Here is a 21,763-nt window from a genome sequence, read left to right as displayed (position 1 = left end):
CTGTATATTATGATATAATTAATAGCCAGTAGCCAAATGGGAGGTAAATATGTATTTATTCATTCATCATTTAATCACTGTTATTTTTTTTCCTATACACTAAACAGATTATAACTGGACCACAAAGTCTTAAGTGTCAAAAAAATAAAAAATAAATAAATAAACTGAAAGCTGAATAAATAAGCTTTCCATTGATATATGGTTTGTTAGGATAGGACAATATTTGTCAGAGCTGCAACTATTTGAAAATGTAGAATCTGAGAATGCCAAAAAATCAAAATATTGAGAAAATCGCCTTTAAAGTTGTCCAAATGAAGTAATTAGTATTGCATATTACTAATCAAAAATTACCCTTTGATATATTTACAATTGGAAATTTACAAAATATATTAATGGAACATGATCTTTACTTAATATCCTAATGATTTTTGGAATAAAAGAAAAATGGATCATTTTGACCCATACAATGTATTGTTGGCTATTGCTACACATGTACCTGTGCTACTTAAGACTGGTTTTGTGGTCCAGGGTCACATATTTGTTTTAGTTTTCTGAAAATCAATATGCAGAACCGTCTGTTTTTGGTTTGGTGTATACACACACACACACACACACACACACACACACACACACACACACACACACACGAGAATAATTAATCTACAGCAATGAAATACATTAATTATACATTTTTATTTATGGTATTAAGTTTATACATCACTGTTGTTTACATCTTTATTTTGGACCAATTTGTCTGTTCAGTTTAAAATGCTATTTATTGCTCACATAAGAATGAATGTGTGAAAATGTGGGTTTTTATGTAAAAAAAAAAAAAATCATTAAATAAGATTCTTTATGTCATTTCTTTCATGTTCTTCAGCATTATGATCTAAAAAGTGTCTTGTGCTTCAGTGGAAACTAGCACAGATGGCTGTTTGTCCAAAGAAGCCTTAATGTCACAAATGAATGCTTATATGTGACCCTGGACCACAAAACCAGTCATAAGGGTTCATTTGATATTGAGATTTATATCATCATCTGAAAAAGCTGAATAAATAAGCTTTCCAGTGGTGTATGGTTTGTTGGGATAGAACAATATTTGGTCAAGATACAACTTGAAAATCTGTAACCTGAGGGGGCAAAAAATCTAAATATTGATAAAATCGCCTTTAAAGTTGTCCAAATGAAGTTCTTAGCAATGCATGTTACTAATCAGAAATTAAGTTTTGATATATTTACGGTAGGAAGTTTACAAAATATCTTTATGGAGCATGATCTTTACTTAATATCCTAATGTGTCATTTTGACACATACAATGTATTTTGGCTATTGCTATAAATGCACTTGTGCTACTTAAGTTTTGTGGTCCACTGTCACATATGTATTTTGCTCAAACAAGTTTTGCAAGGCTCATTAGGAGTCTATAGAGGAAGAATGACTAGAAAATAATGTCAGGATCTGCCTATGGAAAGGAATTAGTAACTGTGTTGTGCAACACACTGTGTTGTGTCACTCACAAAGCTTTTCTTTTTTCCTTTCAGATCCTCGTTGGGCCTCGATCAATCGTGGAGTTCTGATCTGCGACGAATGCTGCAGTATTCACCGAGGTCTGGGCCGCCACAGTTCTCAAGTCCGGCACCTGACCCAAACTCCGTGGCCCTCCTCGCAGCTTCAGGTGAAGTCCCACGCAGCATGCTCTGATGGGGAGCTGCTAAGCTTTGCATTTCCTGAGGTTCATTAAAAGGAAATGGGGCATTGTATCTCAGTTCCTCAGACAAGAATAGAACGCAACGGTCTGCACAGCTTCCCACATCAGCCTCTGCTTCTATTCTAGCTTGTTTTTTACACCACACTGCGAGATAATGTTGTTGCATATCACGTCTAGGGTCTTGAAATGTCAGAAGAGCTAAACATGTCATTAAAAACATATTGCATTAGGCCAAATTCAGACATGCGGTTAATTGCACAAGCTGCCACAACATCCTTCTCGACACTTCATGTATCTTGCTGACATCGGAGTCACAGAAATGCCATTGCAGCATTTTATGTTAAAGTTGAGGTGACGTTTTTGGTGTTTATGCACAGATGGTGAAGTCCCTGTATAATAATGGAGCAAATTCAATCTGGGAACACAGTCTTCTGGATCCATGTTCTATCATGAGTGGAAAACGCAAAGCCAATCCTCAGGACAGAGTCCAGTGAGTCCCATACATCATGGCGTTCAGAACCAAGCGAGTCTCTCAGCATAAATATGCTCACTTTATTGTTTATCTTCTCTCTCAGCCCTAACAAAACAGATTTCATAAAGGCTAAATATCAAATGCTGGCATTTGTTCATCGAATGCCGTGTCGTGAAGATGATAGCGTTACAGCCAAAGACCTCAGCAAGGTAAGAACCTTGATATGAAACTACGTCTGAAGTTCTTGAGACCAAAACCACCAAATAAACCATGAATTCGTTTTTGTTTTCAGCAACTTCACTCTAGTGTTCGAACCGGCAATTTGGAAACGTGTCTGAGGCTGTTGTCGTTGGGAGCACAGGCTAACTTTTTCCATCCAGTAAGTTTCAAACTTATTGCCATATTTTCTGTTGTAGGTAATGTAATATTAAAAACAGTATCTGTACCAACTCTGAAACTAAAAAATCTGAGCATAGTTGAGGCAAACAATCATTGTTTTGGTTTGTTTTCTATTTGAAGGATTAGTTCACAAATTTCCTGATAATTTACTCACCCCAATGTCATCCAAGATGTTCATGTCTGTCTTTCTTCAGTCAAAAAAAAAAGAAGAAAATATTTATTGATTTTTCTTTTTTGCCAAAAATCATTAGGATATTAAGTAAATGTTCCATGAAGATATTTTGTAAATTTCCTACTGTAAATATATCAAAACTTAATTTTTGATTAGTAATATGCATTGCTAAGAACTTCATTTGGACAACTTTAAAGGATATTTTCTCACTATTTTGTTTTTTTTGCACCTTTAGATTGCAGATTTTCAAATAGTTGTATCTTGACCTAATATATCCTATCCTAACAAACAATACATCAATGGAAAGCTTATTTATTCAGCTTTCAGATGATCTATAAATCTCAATTTAAAAAATTAACCCTTATGACTGGTTTTGTGGTCCAGAGTCACATATAGTGAACTTCAATGGGAATCGGCGGGATGAAGATCCCAATTGCAGTTTCAATGCAGCTTCAAGGGCTCTACAAGGTTTAGGCTGAGGAATAAGGGTCTTACAGGGCTGTACGCTTACTTTTCTTTTTAGGAGCACTTGTCAAAATTTCAAGAGCACCTTCTAATCAATAATCAAAAAATATTTGACTCCTTAAAGGTGCAGTGTGTAGATTTTTGCGGCATTTAGTGGTGAGATTGTGAATTATAACCAACGGCTCCCGTCCACCGCTCACCCCTCCCTTTACAGAAGCTACGGTGGCCCACACGGGATTAAGATGTCGTCGTTTTAGACAGCAAAGAGTAATTAGGTTTCTTTTAAAAGGAATTAAGGAATTATATTTACTTAATAATTCAATAAAACAATGTTATTGTGAATATTACAGTTACATGTTCATCATTGTGTCAGTGTTTTTCCGCTAGAACAACAGTGATGAAACGCAGTTTGTCCGTTTAGGGCTACTGTAGAAACAATACGGCGACTTCCATGTGAGGGGACCCGCGGTGTATGTAGATATAAACTGATAATTCTAAGGTAATAAAAACATAATGATTCATTAAGTAAGGTCTTTATACACCCCTGAAAACATAGTTATGTATACTATATTGCATTTCTGTCTAGAGATCATCTTAAATATTACACATTGCACCTTTAAAGTGATTTACAGGGGAATTTTGTTTTTACCTTTGTTATGACATTTTTGGCAACTTTATTGAAAGCATGTAAGCTTTATGTCATTTTTTATATATATATATATATATATATATATATATATATATATATATATATATATATATATATATATTGGAGCCGGGACTCGATTAAAAAAATTAATCTAATTAATTAGAGGCTTTGTAATTAATTAATCGAAATTAATCGCATTTTAATCGCATATAAATATTTGACCTGAGAACAGTGAGGAGTACGTTTTTTTCCTATGGCTTTTTAATTATACCATTGATAATGACTGAATACATAAGCAACAAAATATTGTTTATTTTTGTTCAACCAAGTCCAACAGACCAGTGCAATATTGCCATTAAGTGTAGCAATAGGCTCGATGTCCTGCGGTGAGATGCAAATTCCTTGTTGCATAGCTTGCACACAACCATGCTCTTATCGACGCTTTCATCCATTCGTTTTTTATAACAAAATTTCCCATCCACAGGGCCAACCAAAGCGGTCTCATCAGCTTCTTTGCCCATGTTCACTGTGGTTTGTTTTTGTCTGAACGCTAGTTGGTGCTCCAGTATAATCGGTCCGCCGAAACTTATCCAGTGAGAAACGTTCCGCAGTGCAAAAATAAGTGCGATTAAAATGCGTTAAAATTTGTATATATATATATATATATATATTTTATTTGCAAGCTTTTGAAAATTTGTAATTAAAACAACAGAATAAGAACAAGTAGAAGTTACCAATTAAATTAGTATTAACAAAATTAATTTATACTACAGAGGTGGCACAAAAGTGTGTATTTTCATATGTTTAGTGAGGCTCAGAGATGGCATGAGTGCAATCAAATTCATAAATTAATGTTGAGATTTATTTTTTAAATATAACATTTTGAATACAGAAATGTTTAATGATTAAATAACTGAAAAAGAAAAATGAAACTAAATCTGCCAGTAGGTGGCAGTAAGTCACTGATTTAATTACTAAATCATATCATTCATTTGATTCGTTTGAATGGCTGATTCATTCAGGAATAAAGCAAGCGTCTTTATGAATGAGAAATTTAATCATCGACTCACTAGATTCATTTAAAAATGCACGTTCATTCATAAACGAAACAGCGCTGAGTTTGAATGGAAATGCGCAGTGGCTCAGTTGTGATTTGTTTGACCATTTTTGAAGACGAAATAGAGCAAAATCGGGCAATAGTGTTATAGTCAGACAATGTTTGTCACTTAATAATAACTTGTTTATTTAACTGTTTTAAATCAATTGTAATAATTACTGTATTAAAATCAATATCTAATGTACAAACTTCCTTAAAAATCCTTAAAAGCTGTCACTCTTCTTAGTTCATGGCGATCTCACAAATTTCCATTTTAATCAACAAAGCTCTCTACACTGCACAGTGAATGTTTTATTTACAGTCTCTCTACACTTTGTTTTATGAAAGGATATTACTTAACATTGCAAAAACATGTAGAAACCTTTGAAGCTCCATTCAGTGCTAACACAAATATGCTGATCTAGTCAGTCGCACGATGTGTAAAGAAAGTCAAAGGCCCTTTAAAAAAGTAAAACAACGTTAGTTGGATGATTTTGAAGTTGGAGGAGAAAATGTGTACCCAGACGAAGAACTAACTGTGCAAGACATGATTACATAATGCAGGAAAGACAACATTTGTGGTAATTATTATTTATTTTTTTAAAATAGAAAATAGCCAATCGCTCTGCTAGATAAGAACCTTATTCCTCAGCTGGGATCGTGTAGAGCCCTTTGAAGCTGCATTGAAACTGCAATTTGGACCTTCAACCCATTGGCTCCCATTGAAGTCCAGTATGTGAAGAAAAATCCTGTAATGTTTTTTCTCAAAAACCTTCATTTCTGTTCAACTGATATACTATATATATATATATATATATATATATATATTCTGGAAGTGAACTATTCTTTAAATGAATGCGCTCCATAGTAGGAATACATTACTCCATTGAATGCCACATCATTTGTTTTCCTCAGGAGAAAGGAAATACTCCATTACATGTGGCTGCAAAAGCAGGCCAGCTGCTACAGGCAGAGCTGCTCACTGTGTATGGAGCAGATCCCGGAGCACCAGACAGTTCTGGGAAGACTCCTATTGACTACGCCAGGTGAGAGAGAATTAGATCTGAGGAATCAATAGAAAAAGTCAGCGTTTTGAATGTTTAATGTTTTGTTTTCTCTTATGTCTCATTATAGGCAGGCAGGACACCAGGAACTTGCAGACAGGCTGGTGGAGATCCAGTTTGAGCTGACAGACAGACTAGCATTCTATCTGTGTGGAAGAAAGCCAGGTCAGTCATAAGTATCTTTGTAATAACAGTACAGCATGTGCTTCAAAGATTTGAAAGCCTGAAAAGATTTTTTTTTCTCTCAGATCATAAAAACGGTCAACACTTTATAATTCCTCAGATAGCAGACAGGTAGGATAAGCTCCCTTTTGTACCACACTTGTCTTAAACTGTTTTTGATTATAATACTTAAATGCATAATTTGTTTTCTTTGCTCGCTCCATATGGATAAGAAATGTGTAAGTATAAAAGTAAAACTTGCTTGTCTTGCTAAACTAAGTTATGATCTGATGATAACAGCTTTTATCATTTTATTTTACATACAGCAGTCTTGACTTGTCAGAATTGGCCAAAGCAGCAAAGAAGAAGCTTCAGTCGGTAAGTGGTACAGGAGTTTGCTGCTTTTGTAAAGTTGAACCTTGAGGTTTGCTGTTTGTGTAATAACCTTGTTGTGCTGCTCTCAGCTTAGTAATCATCAGTTTGAAGAACTAGCCATGGATGTTTATGATGAAGTTGACAGAAGAGAAACGGATGCAGGTTAGAATATCATTCCCTCAAAGTACTTTTCCTGATTTTATCCTAACATTTTGATTTATGGAATTCTTTTGCTGTTATAGTCTGGCTTGCGACTCAGAACCACAGCACGTTGGTCACGGACACCACCGTGGTTCCTTTCCTCCCTGTCAACCCTGAATATTCTTCTACTAGGAATCAGGTACATTGACTAGATGCATACTTTCACCTTCTAAAAAAAAATTGAGTTGGTTTAATAATGTTTGAGTTTTCTTTCTTTGTGGTGTTTGTTGCAGGGACGTCAGAAGCTTGCAAGGTTTAATGCACATGAGTTTGCGACATTGGTTGTTGATATTTTAACTGACGCCAAGCGCCGTCAACAAGGAAATTCCCCTGATAATTTTAAAGGTGATGAAAGGGGATCTTGGGTTTTTCTTTGATCATGAACTATATAATGCATGAAGTTCAACTTCCACCCTTTGTGTCTGTCCAGATAATGTAGAGTTAATTCTGAAAGACATTGGGAACCGTCATGGCAGTGAAAGTTCAGAGTTGGACCAGCCTGATTACGACAGTGTGGCATCCGATGAGGATACTGAGCAAGAACCAACATCTGGAAAAGATGAGCGGACCAAGGTACATCAGGAGGTCCTCTAGGTCAGGGGTGCCCAAACTTGGTCTTTGAGGGTCAGTGTCATGCAGACCCCCAATTAGACACACCTGAACCAGCTATCCAAGCTCTTACTAGGCATACTACAGACTTCCTGGCAGGGGTTTTGAGGCTAGTTGGAGCAAAACTCTGCAAGACACCAGCCCTCCAGGATGAGTTTGGACACCCCTGACCTAAGTGTACAGTTGAGGTCAAAAGTTTACATCTTCCTTTCAAAATCTGCAAAATGTTAATTGTTTTACCAAAATAAGAGGGATCATACAAAATGCATGTTATTGTTTATTCTCCACTGACCTGAATAAGATATTTTAAATAAGACATTTACATACAGTATAGTCCACAAGAGAAAATAATAGTTGAATTTATAAAAATGATGCGGTTCAAAAGTTTACATCCCCTTGATTCTCAAATACTGTGTTGTTACCTGAATGATCCACAGCTGTGTCTTTTTGTTTAGTAATAGTTGTTCATGAGTCCTTTGTTTGTCCTGAACAGTTAAACTGCCTGCTCTTCTTCAGAAAAATCCTTCAGGTCCCACAAATTCTTTGGTTTTCCAGCATTTTTTTTGTATTTGAACCCTTTCCAACAATGACTGTGTGATTTTAAGATCCATCTTTTCACACCGAGGACAACTGAGGGACTCATATGCAACTATTACAGAAGGTTCAAACGCTCTAGATGGAAAAACCTTTTAAACAAAATAGAGATGTGTACATTTTTCTTATTTTACCTAAATATTACATTTAGTACTGCCCTTCAGAGGCTAGAGAAGATAGTTACACATTTCCCAGAAAAAAAATAATTTAAATTTACCCTGATCTTTAAATTCAAAAAGTTTTCACCCCCAGCTCTTGATGCCTTGTTTTTCCTTCTGAAGCATCAGTGAGCTTTTGAACCTTCTATGATAGTTGCAATTGAGACCCTCAGTTGTATTCGGGGTGAAAAGATGGATCTCTAAATCATACAGTCATTGTTGGAAATGGGGAATGGGGTCATTTTATGCATTTTCTCTTGTGGACTATTTGTAAATGTCTTTTATGTGAAATATCTTATTCAGGTCAGTGGAGAATAAACAATAACATGCATTTTGTATGAGCTCTCTTATTTTGGTAAAACAATTAACATTTTGCAGATTCTGAAAGAGGGATGTAAAGATTTGACCTCAATTGTATAGGAACAAATTTAACTGTGATCTCTTCTCTCAGAGCTCAGAGTCTTCAGACTTGTCGGACAGCCCCATCACTGTGCAGGAGTTCATGGAAGTGAAAAGTGCCCTTACCGCCTCTGAAGCAAAGATCCAACAGCTCCTCAAGGTCAACTGCCATCTTAGTGAGGAGTTGAGACTCATGCAGAGCAAGGTGAGTGTTCAGATCGTATCACCCAGCCCTACTCAACACAACCATCTTTGCTGCAAATCTCTGACTCTACTTGGTGCCTGTGTTTCAGTTAAACTCCCTCCAGAATGAGAACAGCACTCTAAAATGGCCGACTCCTAACAGCTTGGCAAGGCCGCAGGACCTCCCGCACAGGGCACCTCCACGTGGCTGTAGGGCCATGTCGATGTATGAGACCGGCTCGGGTTTGAGGCAGTACCACCCTAGAGGAGAAACCGTCTGCCCTGACACAACCTTGACTCTTCAACCACTGCCGTCAAATGTAAGTATTAACCAAACCAAATCCGGAATTGGTTGTGGCACTCCTGACTCATTATTTCCTTGGTTTTAACTCATTTGGTAACCCAGTGAATCATAACGTCAGGTATGCTTTGATAGCCCCTATTCCCTTTTTATGCATTCATATTTAAAAAAAAAAATCCCTTTGCCTATTCAAAACATAATCTGAACCCTTTCTAGATTGGGAAGGGTCCCTCGGTGACTGCCTTCTCCTCCCTTCCCACGTTCCCCTCAACTCTGTCCTGGTCCTGGGATGAGATAACCCAAAGGGTGAAGTACCTGCTCAGTGAACAGGCTGTTGAAAGGACTTCTCTTCTATCTGTCCCCATTCACTCAGTGCATGAACCACAGATCTGTCCAACCAATGGACAACTTGTTCCTCAGCTGGACTACTAACGTTAAACAGTATGCACAGCGAGAGACGCCAGCCATTAACATTACTCACAACTCTACTTGATGTGTAACGCAGTCACTGGCTCTCTGATATCTCAGACCCAAAACATAATCTACGCAAGTATGCGAATGCAAATGCTTCTAGCTACACAAGTGTGACGTTGTCCATCGTCCAACTTAGATTACATTGAAGGTAGACATTTTATCAGTTCCTTCATACTCAGTTGAACCAATGACTTTTGTGTTGCTAGTGATAGGAGTGGGTCATATACTGGTTGACACGATTAACCAGTAGAAATGTGTCAACTGGTAGATATTTTCAACTATCGTGTCTATCGCGGTGCTACGTGGTCACAAACACTTATTGATTGCACTTCATTTTTAGCATTGCGGTTTAAAAACAAGTGATTTTAAGCACGGGAGTTTTGAATGTAGTTATTTTTGCCACGTTATTAATCTTACACTGTTAAATACACAAACTTGTGTGTCAAAATGCCCGTCTTTGCAAGTATCCTCGTAAACACAGTAATTTAAGTCTTAAGTGAAAGAAAACAGCTGAGAAAGAAAACGCATGTGTAACAATATATTGGATCAGAGCAGCTCTTAAAGTGACAGCAGTCTAATATTCCTCATTCAAGTTAATCAAACAACAAAAGAAAGAAGATTTCTCACTGCTCTAGACTAAATGTGACCCTGTACCACAAAACCAGTTATGAGGGTAATTTTTTTTTTTTTTTTTTTTATTATTATTTGAAGTCGCCTTTTATAGTCCCGATCTAATGATTCACAATCTGTGCTCCGAGCCCCAATCTGAAATGGTTGTTCGTGAATCATTATTCATATCAGGACTACGCAGTGTGGATTGTGAATCATTTGATTCAGATCGGGACTTCTGTGTCCCAGAAAAAGAGTAACCGATGAACCAAATCAGTTTAGTCATTTACTCTGAATTCGATTGATTCAAACTTGAAGTTTGATCATCAATTTCAAGTGATTCAATAGCAAAAAATAGAAAATTAAAAGGAGACATTTATTTTCGAATTGACATCAATTGTTGTCAAGTGTCTTCTAACTGTGAGGTGTCCACACTTGAAAAGGACCAGACTTGGGATTTCACTCAGAATGATATTTATTTTGATCACTTCATGTAGCAATGGTAGGATCAAATGCAACAGGTGAAAAACCTTTAAACAAACAAAGCACAAACATTTTAAATAAACAGGTATTCTTCCAACACAGGAAAGGTTAAATGCATTTTTTACAGGCAACACAGCTTGATTTATTACTCTGCATGTTACAAGCAATACCATACCAATCTAAGCATTTTAGTCTTATCAGTTATCAGCATCTCTTTAAATCATGCAGTAATAATTACTTTCAAACTTCACCTGTAACATTAACACATTTACCACATTAAATACCAAACAAAGGATCTAAATGAGAGTCTATGAATAAAGAGTTCACGTGAGCTTACCGATAGCCCGTCATAATTAAAAAGTCCCAGTTCCTCACAGTGAATGAGTTTGTGCCTCTGCCGTCTTTGTCCGTCGCGCTCCAGTCAAATGACTAAATGCATGTTTTTAAACACTGAACTGGGCGCGAACTTCTAATTTCCCCAATTCAATTCACCTGGTCGGGACGCACCAGAGCGCGCGCACAGTCACGTGCGGGCTGGCAATGCAGAGCGCGCGCAGAGGAGGCGGCATGCAGGAGAAAGAAATGACGGGTACACGGAAGACAGCCACACCTCCACCGGGTTAGCGTGACAATTGTAATGATTTTAAAAAGTATGTAGTGATGGGGGAAATGGAGCTTTTTGTAACTCCAATACTATAGTACTATAGTAAAAGTGTAGTGTACTTTCTAATACTTTAGTAGTGATACTTTGTATGTGCTTCACTTTATTTTTGCCATTTTTTTAAATTAGTATATTTTTATTTATCTATTTATCTTTAGAATTTTGAGTTTGAAAGAGACATTGTTTGATAAGTGAGATCTCTGTTGGAAGTCCTTGAAAATCAAAAAAGAAGTGCTTGAAAAGCCCTTGAAAGCCCTGGAATTTTATTATACAGTATCTGTACGAACCCTGTATTAAATTATGGTATCAAACGTTTTGATATCATAAAAACCTTATTTAAAGCAAAAGTAACTACATTGTGACATGTCAGTACCGTGAAATAAAATTACTCATATTACTCATTACTCACGATGTACGATTTTGGATATATCTCCACCCCTCCCACAGAGCAATGGTTTTGAAAACAGTCTTGTTGAACAAGTTAAAGTCAGCTAAACGGTTAACATGTTTATAACTAGCTATTTGAATACTAACGCAGGGCAAATAAGGCAGATGTTTGAAGGGAACTCTATTGCCCCCTTGAGTCTTAAGGGTTTGTTACCGGACAGTGTGTTGGCTGAGCATCTGCGTGCAACTGCTTGCGTGGAGTATGTTTCTGGCTTTACTTTACAGCTCTGTTATGCTGATGTTTTGATTCTACACCAAATGCATGATGGTTTGCTGTGTCTTCAAGCTTTGAGTGAGCACCAGTTTTCAGTAACAGTTAGCATCCCTTGTTTGTGCAGAAAGCTCACTATGATTCTATTCCTGTTTTAGGGATCCACATTAGACGCCCAGAGCGGCTTGCCAGAAAGTGACTATGATAATGCACTGAACCATGTCGAGATGGACGAATCTGGGTTTGTCTTTGCACCTCTTGTTGTTTAAAAAAAAACATATATTCAAATGCATTTTTTTGACACTGAATTCTTCCACTTTACTCACAGGTCAGTGCACTCCAGGGCGAGCGGCTGGCTGGGCGATGGTACAGTGCCACAATCAGAAAACCCGTCTGAGGGTGAGTGCGATTCGTCTCTACCGTGCACAGAGGATGTCATCAGCAAAACAGAGCTGATCACGAAGAACATCCAGGAATTACTCAGAGCTGCCCAAGAGAATAAACATGAGAGGTAAGATTACTCTGGCATTTGTGCGGCGACAGCATGGATAGGTTTAGGACCTAGTCACTAGACAGAAACTCAGCGTTCAGCCTCGGGGACACAGTGTCACCTTTGTCTGTTAAGCAAGTGATGGGATCGTGTCAACACAGCTGGGATATAACATCACATGACCAGGATGGAAGGACACACATAGATTCACAAATAGCTTATGCTTTGTTTCTTTTTTGCTGAGTTTACAGCATGCAGTATGTTCAGTATTCATATAAGTATCAGGAACAGCCATTTGGATCCAATATTCTGAACACAGAGCCTTTGTTGCTGAACTTGTGCTGGTATTGAGTCTCCGGTCAGTGGTGATCATTATGCATTCATGGGAGAACGATACCATAGGTTAGCATTTCACTCACCCAGATCTGCACTTCAGCTCCCCTTTCACAGTGTAAAAAAGTCAGTGTGTGGTTGCTGTTGTGTTCTGGGTGGTTTCTACCATCAAGAACCACTAATTATTAAAAATGGCTTTTCTTATCCTTGTTTCATTATTTATTTTTAGTTCTTTTTTCTTTATTTAAGGCTGAACTGAGTTGTAGTGTGAATCAAGCTTTTGTGTGGATTATTAGATGCATATTTGCTTCTACTTTTCCACATTTTAATTATTATAATATAGCTTTAAAATGGTAAGATTTGAATCATAATCTTAAATGACCCTTTTAATTATTTATTGTATTTCTTTGTCAAAGCTTTGTCCCATGTTCAGAGAGAATTCTTGTAGCAGTGACAGAAATGGCTACGTTATTCCCTAAGGTAAGCCTTGGGCCAACAAGGAAACTTTGCCTTAATAAAAATAGTTCTATTTACAGTTGAAATCAAAAGTTTGCATACACCAAATAATAATTATTTTAACAAAATAAGAGGGATCATACAAAATGCATGTTGTTTTATATGTAGTACTGACCTGAATGAGATATTTCACATAAAATACATTTACATAAAGTCCACAAGAGAAAATGATAGTTGAATTTATAAAAATGACCCCATTCAAAAGTTAACAAATAACATACTTGATATTTAAAACCTGTTGTTAACCTGAATGATCCACAGCTGTTTTTGTTTAGTGATAGCCCCTTGTATGTCCTGAACTTTTGTGCTGTTCTTCAGAAAGATTTTTCAGATCCCACAAATTATTAGATTTTTCAGCATTTTTGTGTATTTTAACTATTTCCAACACTGACTGTATTATTTTGAGATCTTGAGATTTTTTTCACATTGAGGACAACTGAGGGACTCATTTGCAACCATTACAACATTTTCAAATGTTCACTGATATGTCAAAAGAAAACATGATGCATTAAGAGCCAGGGGTATAAACTTTTGAACAGAATGAAAACATGTACATTTTTCTTATTTTGCCTAAATATATATATTTTTTCATTTAGTACTGCCCTTCAGAAGCTACAGAAGAACTAACATGTTTCCAGAAGGACAAAATAAGTAATAAATTCACCCTGATCTTCCAATTTAAAAAGTTTTCACCCCATCTTAGTGCATTGATTCCTTCTGAAGCATCAGTGAGTGTTTGGACCTTCTGTACTCTGCAAAAAAAATGGTTTTCTTAGATTTTTTTGTCTTGTTTCTAGCCAAAATATCTAAAAATTCTTAAATCAAGAAGGATTGTCTAGACTCTAGACAAGTAAAAATTATGTTCTTGTTTTCATAAACAAGTCAAAATTAAATTTTGGTTGAAACAAGCTAAATAATCTGCCAATGTGGTAAGAAAAATAATCTTGATTTCTGTTTGAAATAAGATTTTTTTTGCTTGCCCCAATGGCAGATTATTTTGCTTGTGTTTTTTTTTTTTTTTTATAAAACAAGAAAATAATTTTGTACTTGTCTAGAAAATCCTTCTTGATTTAAGATATGTTGGCAGGAAACAAGCATTTTTTGAAGTGTAATAGTTGAGTCCCTCAGTTGTCTTTAGTGTGTGTGAAAATATGAATCTCAAAGTCATACAATCCTTGTTGAAAAGTGTTCAAACACACAAGAAAGGCTGAAAAACCAAAGAATTTGTGTGACCTGACAATTTTTTTCTGAAGTACAGCAGGCAGTTTAACTGTTCAGGACAAACAAGGGACTCATGAACAACTATCACTAAACAAAATAAAAAAAAACAGCTGTGGATCATTCAGGTCACAACACAGTATTAAGCACAGGGTCGTTTTTTATAAATTCAACTATTATTTTCTCTAATGGACTATATGTAAACATCTTTTATGTGAAATATCTTATTCAGAGCAAGTACTCAATAAAAAAACAACATGCATTTTGTATGAATCCATTTTATTTTGGTAAAACAATTAACATTTTGCATATATTGACTTCAACTGTATATCCTTGTCTTATATGTTTGCATTCTCAGCAAGCACTAAATGGTTAATAAGATTGTGATATTGTCTTCCATTAGAGGCCATCTTCTGAGACCGTTCGCGGGTCGTTACGCCTCTTGACCTCGAGTGCCAGCCGTCTACAGGGCGAATGTCAAAAGGCCACACCGCACGACTCCCAGCAGGTTATTCAGTGTGCCTACGACATTGCCAAGGCGGCTAAACAGCTAGTTACTGTGACCACCAAAGACAGTAACTGATTACAAGTGAGCGCCTTTCCTGTTCAATATGTTACACCATGTATTTTTATTTGCTATTATATTGTCCAGTATTATTGATGATCAACACAGCACAGTTTGGTTTGTATTACTGCAAATAATGCATTTTTTGAAGTTTATGCATACATACACTAACATAATTTTTGGGGCACTAAGCCTTGATAATCAACGCCCTGTCCTAGCTTTATGGTTATGTAAACTAACTAATATTTGTTTTGCTTCCCATGGTGCTAATTAACTGATTTGTTATGTCTATTGCTCCTGTTTGTGGTTAAACAGAACAAGGCCTTTACTCATTTAATACCTGCACATTTCAAAAATACCACATACAAAGTTTAAGTGAGACAAACCCGGAAATCATAAACGGCTGTTATTGCTGAAATTCAGCTGGTGGTATTAAGTGTTTCTTTGTCTTAAAAAACCAGCTCACTCAAAATGTGACCGTGATGTAGATGTCAGGACACACAATGCCTCATTTCTTGTGCAATAAATAACTGAAGCCTCGCTGCAAAATCCTACCTTACCTGTCCTGGTGTTGCCATTGTGTTAAGTATTCAGAGTGTATAGTCTTATTATGGAGTGCTTTAGTATATGAGCTGTCATACCTCACGTGTGTGTGTGTGTGTGTGTGTGTGTGTGTGTGTGTGTGTGTGTGTGTGTGTGTGTGTGTGTGTGTGTGTGTGTGTGTGTGTGTGTGTGTGTGTGTGTGTGTGTGTGTGTGTGTGTGTGTGTGTGTGTGTGTGTGTGTGTGTGTGTGTGTGTGTGTGTGTGTGTGTGTGCGTGCGTGTGCGTGCGTGTGTGCGTGCTTGAGTATCTGTTATACACCTAAATATATAGTCCCTCACAAATGCAGACATGTCTCATGATTTTAAAATGTCATGTTTGTCATTTTCACGACAAGTAGTGTTTTTCCCCCTCACTTATTTGTTTCTCATAGCCTCTTTAGCAAGTGTGTGAAAGTTTTCATTCATCCATGTCATCAGAGAATGTCAAGAGTTTATTCACAGACAACTGCAAAATGAAATCCCGTTGCTATGAATTCACTCCTCCTGATGTTTTAGGAGATGTTCCTGTGTTAATTTGTGTGTCCAAAGGATGTGTTCATCTGTTGCCTTGTCTGAAATGATACTAATAACACAAACAATTGCCTAACGGCCACCAGCTGCTGTGTTAGTGATTCCGGTATTATGTGGTATCGCTTTGTATTATTCAGTACATGTATTATATTTATATACAAGTTATATATGTAAGCTGCTAGTTGTCAGTCATGTATGCAACTAATCTGGTGCGACTTTGTCCTATTTCCTGCTCTAATATCTGCCGGATGTGTACACATGCACTTAACCTGCTCAGTTCAGAAGGTTACGTTGGCCTTCAAATGGGATATGCATCATGCCATTGATGCTGCTTCAATGAAAGTCTTGTTACTAAATATAATAAATTTTAACTGTACTCAAGTGAAAATGTGTCATTTTTAATGCATGTCCATCAGTATTTGCATTAAATAATTATACTTTTTGTCTGAATTAGTGTTAAATGTCAGTAACTCTAAGGTTAAAAGTCAAAAATATAGTCAAATGTATAGTTGTATAATATGTTCGTTCATATATAAAATGGTAAAATGTGTTAAATGTCTTAAAGGAGTAGTTCACTTTCAGAACAAAAAAATGACAGATAATGTACTCACCCCCTCGTCATCCAAGATGTTCATGTCTTTCTTCAGTTGTAAAGAAATGGTGTTATTTGAGGAAAACATTTTAGGATTTCTCTTCATATAATGGACTTCTATGGTGGCCCCAAGTTTGAACTGCCAAAATGCAGCTTCAAAGTGCTCTAAATGATCCCAGCCGAGGAAAAAGGGTCTTACCTAGCGAAACGATCGATTATTTTCTAAAAGCATTTACAACTTACATACTTTTTAATCTAGACAAGATGAGCATTTGAGGTTTAAAAAGTATATACATTTTAATTATTATTATTATTATTATTATTATTATTTTATTTTTTTAGAAAATAACCCATCGTTTTGCTAGATAAGACCCTTCTTTCCTCAGCTATGATCTTTTAGAGCTCTTTGAAGCTGCATTCTGGAAGTTCAAACTCAGGGGCACCATAGAAGTCCATTACATGGAGAGAAATCCTGAAATGTTTTACTCAAAAAACATAATTTCATTTATGACTGAAGAAAGAAAGACATGAACATCTTGGATGACAAGGGGAAGAGTACATTATCTGTAAATTTTTGTTCTGAAAGTGAACCACTCCTTTAAGTAGCATGGGTATGTTTTGTAGCAATAGCCAAAAATACATTGTATGGGTCAAAATATTAAAATGTTAAGTAAAGATCATTCTACATTAAGAAATTGTGTAAATATTGTACAGTAAATATTTCAAAACTTAATTTTTGATTAGTAATATGCATTGCTAAGAACTTAATTTGGATTTTTTTTTTTTTTTGCATCCTCAGATTCCAGATTTTCAACTAAGTGTATCTCGGCCAAATATTGTCCTAACAAACCATACAGTTATAAAAACGGACTCTTATGACTGGTATTGTGGTCCAGGGTCACATTCATATAATTGTTTCAAAATGTACAGCTTTCCATGAAGGGAATTCAAAATGCTGGCATGATTTATTAACGTGGCCTCAGTGAACTCATTTCGATCTTATTTCCTTCAGTCAGTTACTTTGTCAGTGGCTCTTCACACATGTTGAAATTTTTTTCACGACACAACTGACGAATTGAAAGTTGTAACGAAGCGTCGTGCAATTAAAACAAAAGAAACCATACTATTTATATTTTATTTATATAATTTGCGATGGCACTTTTGCTGGATCAGCAGTTTGCGCCGCTGCCTGACACCAACGAGATCGCTACCAAAACATTTCTGGAGTCAGTTGCTCATCTTCCACTTTTTTTCGGTGAGTCGTCAGCTTCTGCATGTGATTTCACTATGGGAAGTTAAAAAGTATGCCTGTTTTAACTATAATAAGGCATGTTGATAAAAGCTAGATTAAGTACGTTAATTTTAAATAGAAGCGAATGACTGGAAACAGTATAATATGCCTGTAATATTTCTCTTCATGCCACTGCCTTTCACATTTGACTTGTTTATTGGATTTCTAATTGTATGAATTGTCAAATCCTGTGTAACAAACAACAAGGAGGTCATTAAATATTGAGTGGACAGAACAGAACGGACACGTTCTCTCTTCCCGCAGCGGGGGTTAAAGGATGGTTTTCAATACATCCTTCAACCACATGGTGGCGACAAGTGACCATGCGCTGTTATCACCCTGTGTTTTAGGGTCAGAAATTTGACCCTGGACCACAAAACCAGTAGTAAGTAGCACAGGTATATTTGTAGAGTTAGCCATAAATACACTGTGGATAAAAATGATAGATTTTTCTTTTATGCCAAAAATTATTAGGATATTAAGATCCATTAGGATATTTTGTAAATTTCCTACCGTAAATATCTCACAGCGTAATTTTTGATATACACATTGCTAAGAACTTAATTTGGACAACTTTTCTCAGTATTTAATTTTTTTGCACTCTCAGATTCTAGATTTTCAAATAGTTGTATCTCAGCATATTGTCCTAACAAACTATATATCAATGAAAAGCTTATTTATTCAGATGATGTATAAATATTAGTTTCAGAAAATTGACCCTTACTTTCAATTTTCCACAAAACTGGTTTTGTGGTCCAAGGTCAAAAATACACTGAAATGTCAGTCATATTTGAATTGTGGGCCTAAAATGTTGCTGTAGTTAATTGCTGTTATTTAATGTTTTATGTTTTATAAGTATTTTATTCTAGGCTTGTCTAGTTATAGTTTCAGTATAATATTGTTAGTTTAGTATAGGTGTACAGTTTACAGTAAATGTTTACCAAATGGCATTTTCACTTTCTTGGTAAGGCTGGTCTTCCTGCACATCTTATTTATTTTTTCTATTGATTTGATTATTTTAATGTATTCTTTATTGTTTTAGGTAACACTGAAGGCATGGCCTTCTATAATAGTGAGTAATATAAAAAGTGTTTTATGAAATGATTTTTCAGATTGCCTAGGTTCCAAGGTTTTTGCACCGATTAAGGCTGACATAAATGGAAACATCACAGTAAGTCTCAGAACTAAGTTATGTATTTTCATGCTTTGTCAGTTTTTGAAGGTAATGTATTGAAGTAGCATTTTCTGACTTCCTCCCAAAAAGAAAATTAAAGCTGTCTATGACTCAGATCCAGAGAAGTATGAGACTCTTCAGCAGATTCTGTTAATAGAAAAAAGCACCTATGGCTCAGAGTGGCCAAAAGTTGGAGCTACACTGGCGCTCATGTGGTTAAAGAGGTAATTTGTTCACCTGACTAGGTGAACTATGCACTTTCTGCATGCCTTTTGTCCAAAATGTAACAGCTAAAATCTCAGTTTTATAGATACTTATATGTGCATATCTTTAAAATATTTTAAAATACTTAAAAAAACATGAATAGAAACTAGAACTGCGTGATTAAATTAAGAATCACATTTTTGTATTGCAATCTTAAAAATAAAAGTTCTTTACTGGCATCAATGGTACCATGAAGAACCTTGAACATCCATGGAACCTTTCAAATGCAGAAAAGGTTCTTTAGAATTTTAAAATATTCTTCAAAATGGTATTTTAAGAACTATTCGTGGATTCAAGGTGCTTTGGGGAAGCAAAAAATGGTTCTTTCCATGGCATCACTGCAAAAACGGAACCTTTATTTTTAAGAGTTTAAAAAAAGTTTATTTCCGTCCTTAACAGTACCTGAACTTTAAATTAAATTATTAATGATTAAATTATTAAACAAAATGCAATTTGCTAGATGTGCTGTCAAAATATTTGCTTAAGTTTACTTACAAAATGCAATCAAGAAAAAGTAGCAAACATGTAAACGAAAATATTTAAATATTTAAGGGCGCGTCGCGTCAAAACCAAATAGATTCTGTTACAATCAATGATACTGTCTACACTGGACGTCGCGTTATCTGTGTTACTTGGGGAATTTTTACATTTAAATGTAGCGAGACCTTTAAGGGCTATGCTTAAAAAAAACAGCCCACCTGTTCAGGGGTTGTCCCGGAAGAGATGCCAATGAGTTCAAACAACGGCGCGAACGCTGAATCAACTCGCGTTTGATCCCAAGCGCCATCTCAAATGAATTTCGAGTTATCAATAACGAACAAGATAATCGTTGGTATGTGAATTTAGATTGTGATATTGTAGCCGTTAATTGTGATAGCTCTAATAGAAACACATTACGTACAATTTATAGCTTGCACCTTGGTTTTAACAGTTTACCTGTCTTCTCAGAGGCCTCCGGTTCATTCAGATTTTACTGCAAAGTCTAGCGGATGGTGAAAGAGATGAGGACAATCCCAATCTTATTCGCATCAATATCACTAAAGCCTATGACCAAGCTCTCAAGAGGTACCACGGCTGGATAGTCCAGAAGGTTTTCAAGGTGAGTGTTTTCTGTTGCTTTTGTGGATGGCAATATGTGCATGTCGATTTGTTTTGCATGTTGAGGCCTTGTGGAATGGTCTTGTTGATATATTGAGTCACTCTGTAATAAGGCATTAGCTAGCTAGTGGTATTTAATAAGGTATTGATTTTTGCTTACCCAGCGTTTTGTTTGGTTCTGCTGTAGGCTGCTTTATTTGCTGCACCAGGCCGGTCAGATTTTCTTAAAGCTTTATCCAAGGATCAAGAAGTTGCAGAGGAGGATTGCTTAGCAAAAATTCGTCAGTTCTTGATTAACTTCACTGCAACTGTAGATGCCATTTATGAAATGTATTCTGCAATGAATGCTGAACTGGACTACCTGGTTTGAAACAAGCAAAAGTACTCTGAAAAAGGTACTCTGAAGATATCTTTAATGCTGCACAGTTTTCATACACAGTATGAGGGCACAGACTCAGTGATGATTAAGAGCTTTTGTCTTTGTTGTTGTGTTAGAGTAGTTATGCTTGTATGATTGCAGCATTAATTTTAATTCTAATGTTTAGTGTGGATGAGGATGTGCTGTGTCATGAAGTGACGTTGCTCTACATTGTTCAAATTTGTGTTGCCTATATTCTTAAAATAAGAGACTATAAGCAGTGTTGGGGAAAGTTACTTTTAAAAGTAATGCATTGCAATATTGCGTTACTCCTTAAACAATCATGTTGGTTACTTTTAATGGAAAGTGATGCATTGTTACTTTTCGGTTGTTATTTTATTTTTTTTAATTCTGGTCAGAGCATGCTTGTTTTTTTTATATAAGTTTAATTTTAGCGAATGTAAAAGCCTTTTCACACCAAATAGCAAATAGTAAAATGAATAAGCCTCAGGCTGACGGAAAAGTAAATTCACATCTGTACAGTAGAATGCAGGAGAAAAAAGTTCAACACTCTTCAGCAATAAAAAAAAAAAAAAAAAAAAAGGTGCAAGGTGCTTTAAGGCATTTAAGCACATATTCAAAATACATTATGTATGTAGTAAGCCCTTTTTTGCAAACACAGGTAATTTACCATAGAAAAATTATATTTTGTAACATTTATGACTTTTATAGCACCAGCTGTGGTCTGATCTCCTTAAAACTTTGCATGCTTGTTTAGAATCACCTGTCACATGTGCATACCAGGTTTTGTGAAGGTTTTTCCCAGATTGATCGAAAAACCTAGCACTAGTTTACAAAAG

The 21,763-nt window shown here is 36.0% G+C and overlaps 2 protein-coding genes across 2 annotated transcripts in view; both read left to right on the top strand.

Annotated features, from left to right (window-relative positions):
• git2b (G protein-coupled receptor kinase interacting ArfGAP 2b) overlaps positions 1-16,507 on the top strand; it is a 25,134-nt gene extending 8,627 nt beyond the window's left edge. The window contains exons 2-20 of the mRNA XM_073829210.1: positions 1,542-1,675; positions 2,086-2,198; positions 2,284-2,389; positions 2,473-2,559; positions 5,877-6,007; positions 6,096-6,190; positions 6,274-6,319; positions 6,514-6,565; positions 6,652-6,724; positions 6,805-6,902; positions 6,997-7,108; positions 7,194-7,336; positions 8,576-8,728; positions 8,817-9,026; positions 9,224-9,313; positions 12,051-12,133; positions 12,221-12,403; positions 13,132-13,195; positions 14,853-16,507. Of these exons, the coding sequence (XP_073685311.1) occupies positions 1,542-1,675; positions 2,086-2,198; positions 2,284-2,389; positions 2,473-2,559; positions 5,877-6,007; positions 6,096-6,190; positions 6,274-6,319; positions 6,514-6,565; positions 6,652-6,724; positions 6,805-6,902; positions 6,997-7,108; positions 7,194-7,336; positions 8,576-8,728; positions 8,817-9,026; positions 9,224-9,313; positions 12,051-12,133; positions 12,221-12,403; positions 13,132-13,195; positions 14,853-15,032 (2,153 nt within the window). The 3' untranslated portion in view covers positions 15,033-16,507. The remainder of the gene's footprint in view (positions 1-1,541; positions 1,676-2,085; positions 2,199-2,283; positions 2,390-2,472; positions 2,560-5,876; positions 6,008-6,095; positions 6,191-6,273; positions 6,320-6,513; positions 6,566-6,651; positions 6,725-6,804; positions 6,903-6,996; positions 7,109-7,193; positions 7,337-8,575; positions 8,729-8,816; positions 9,027-9,223; positions 9,314-12,050; positions 12,134-12,220; positions 12,404-13,131; positions 13,196-14,852) is intronic.
• A 1,363-nt stretch (positions 16,508-17,870) lies between these two features.
• gltpb (glycolipid transfer protein b) lies at positions 17,871-20,915 on the top strand. The gene is made up of 5 exons (XM_073829007.1): positions 17,871-17,973; positions 19,122-19,180; positions 19,274-19,407; positions 20,396-20,546; positions 20,733-20,915. The coding sequence occupies exons 1-5, from the start codon at positions 17,871-17,873 to the stop codon at positions 20,913-20,915; spliced, it is 630 nt and encodes a 209-aa protein (XP_073685108.1).
• Positions 20,916-21,763: the final 848 nt, after the last annotated feature.

The sequence above is a fragment of the Garra rufa genome, chromosome 23 (assembly GCF_049309525.1).
Source record: "Garra rufa chromosome 23, GarRuf1.0, whole genome shotgun sequence".
NCBI lineage: Eukaryota > Metazoa > Chordata > Actinopteri > Cypriniformes > Cyprinidae > Garra > Garra rufa.
The sequence above is the reverse complement of the archived record's forward strand: the minus strand, read 5'-3'. Positions and strand labels throughout refer to the sequence as shown.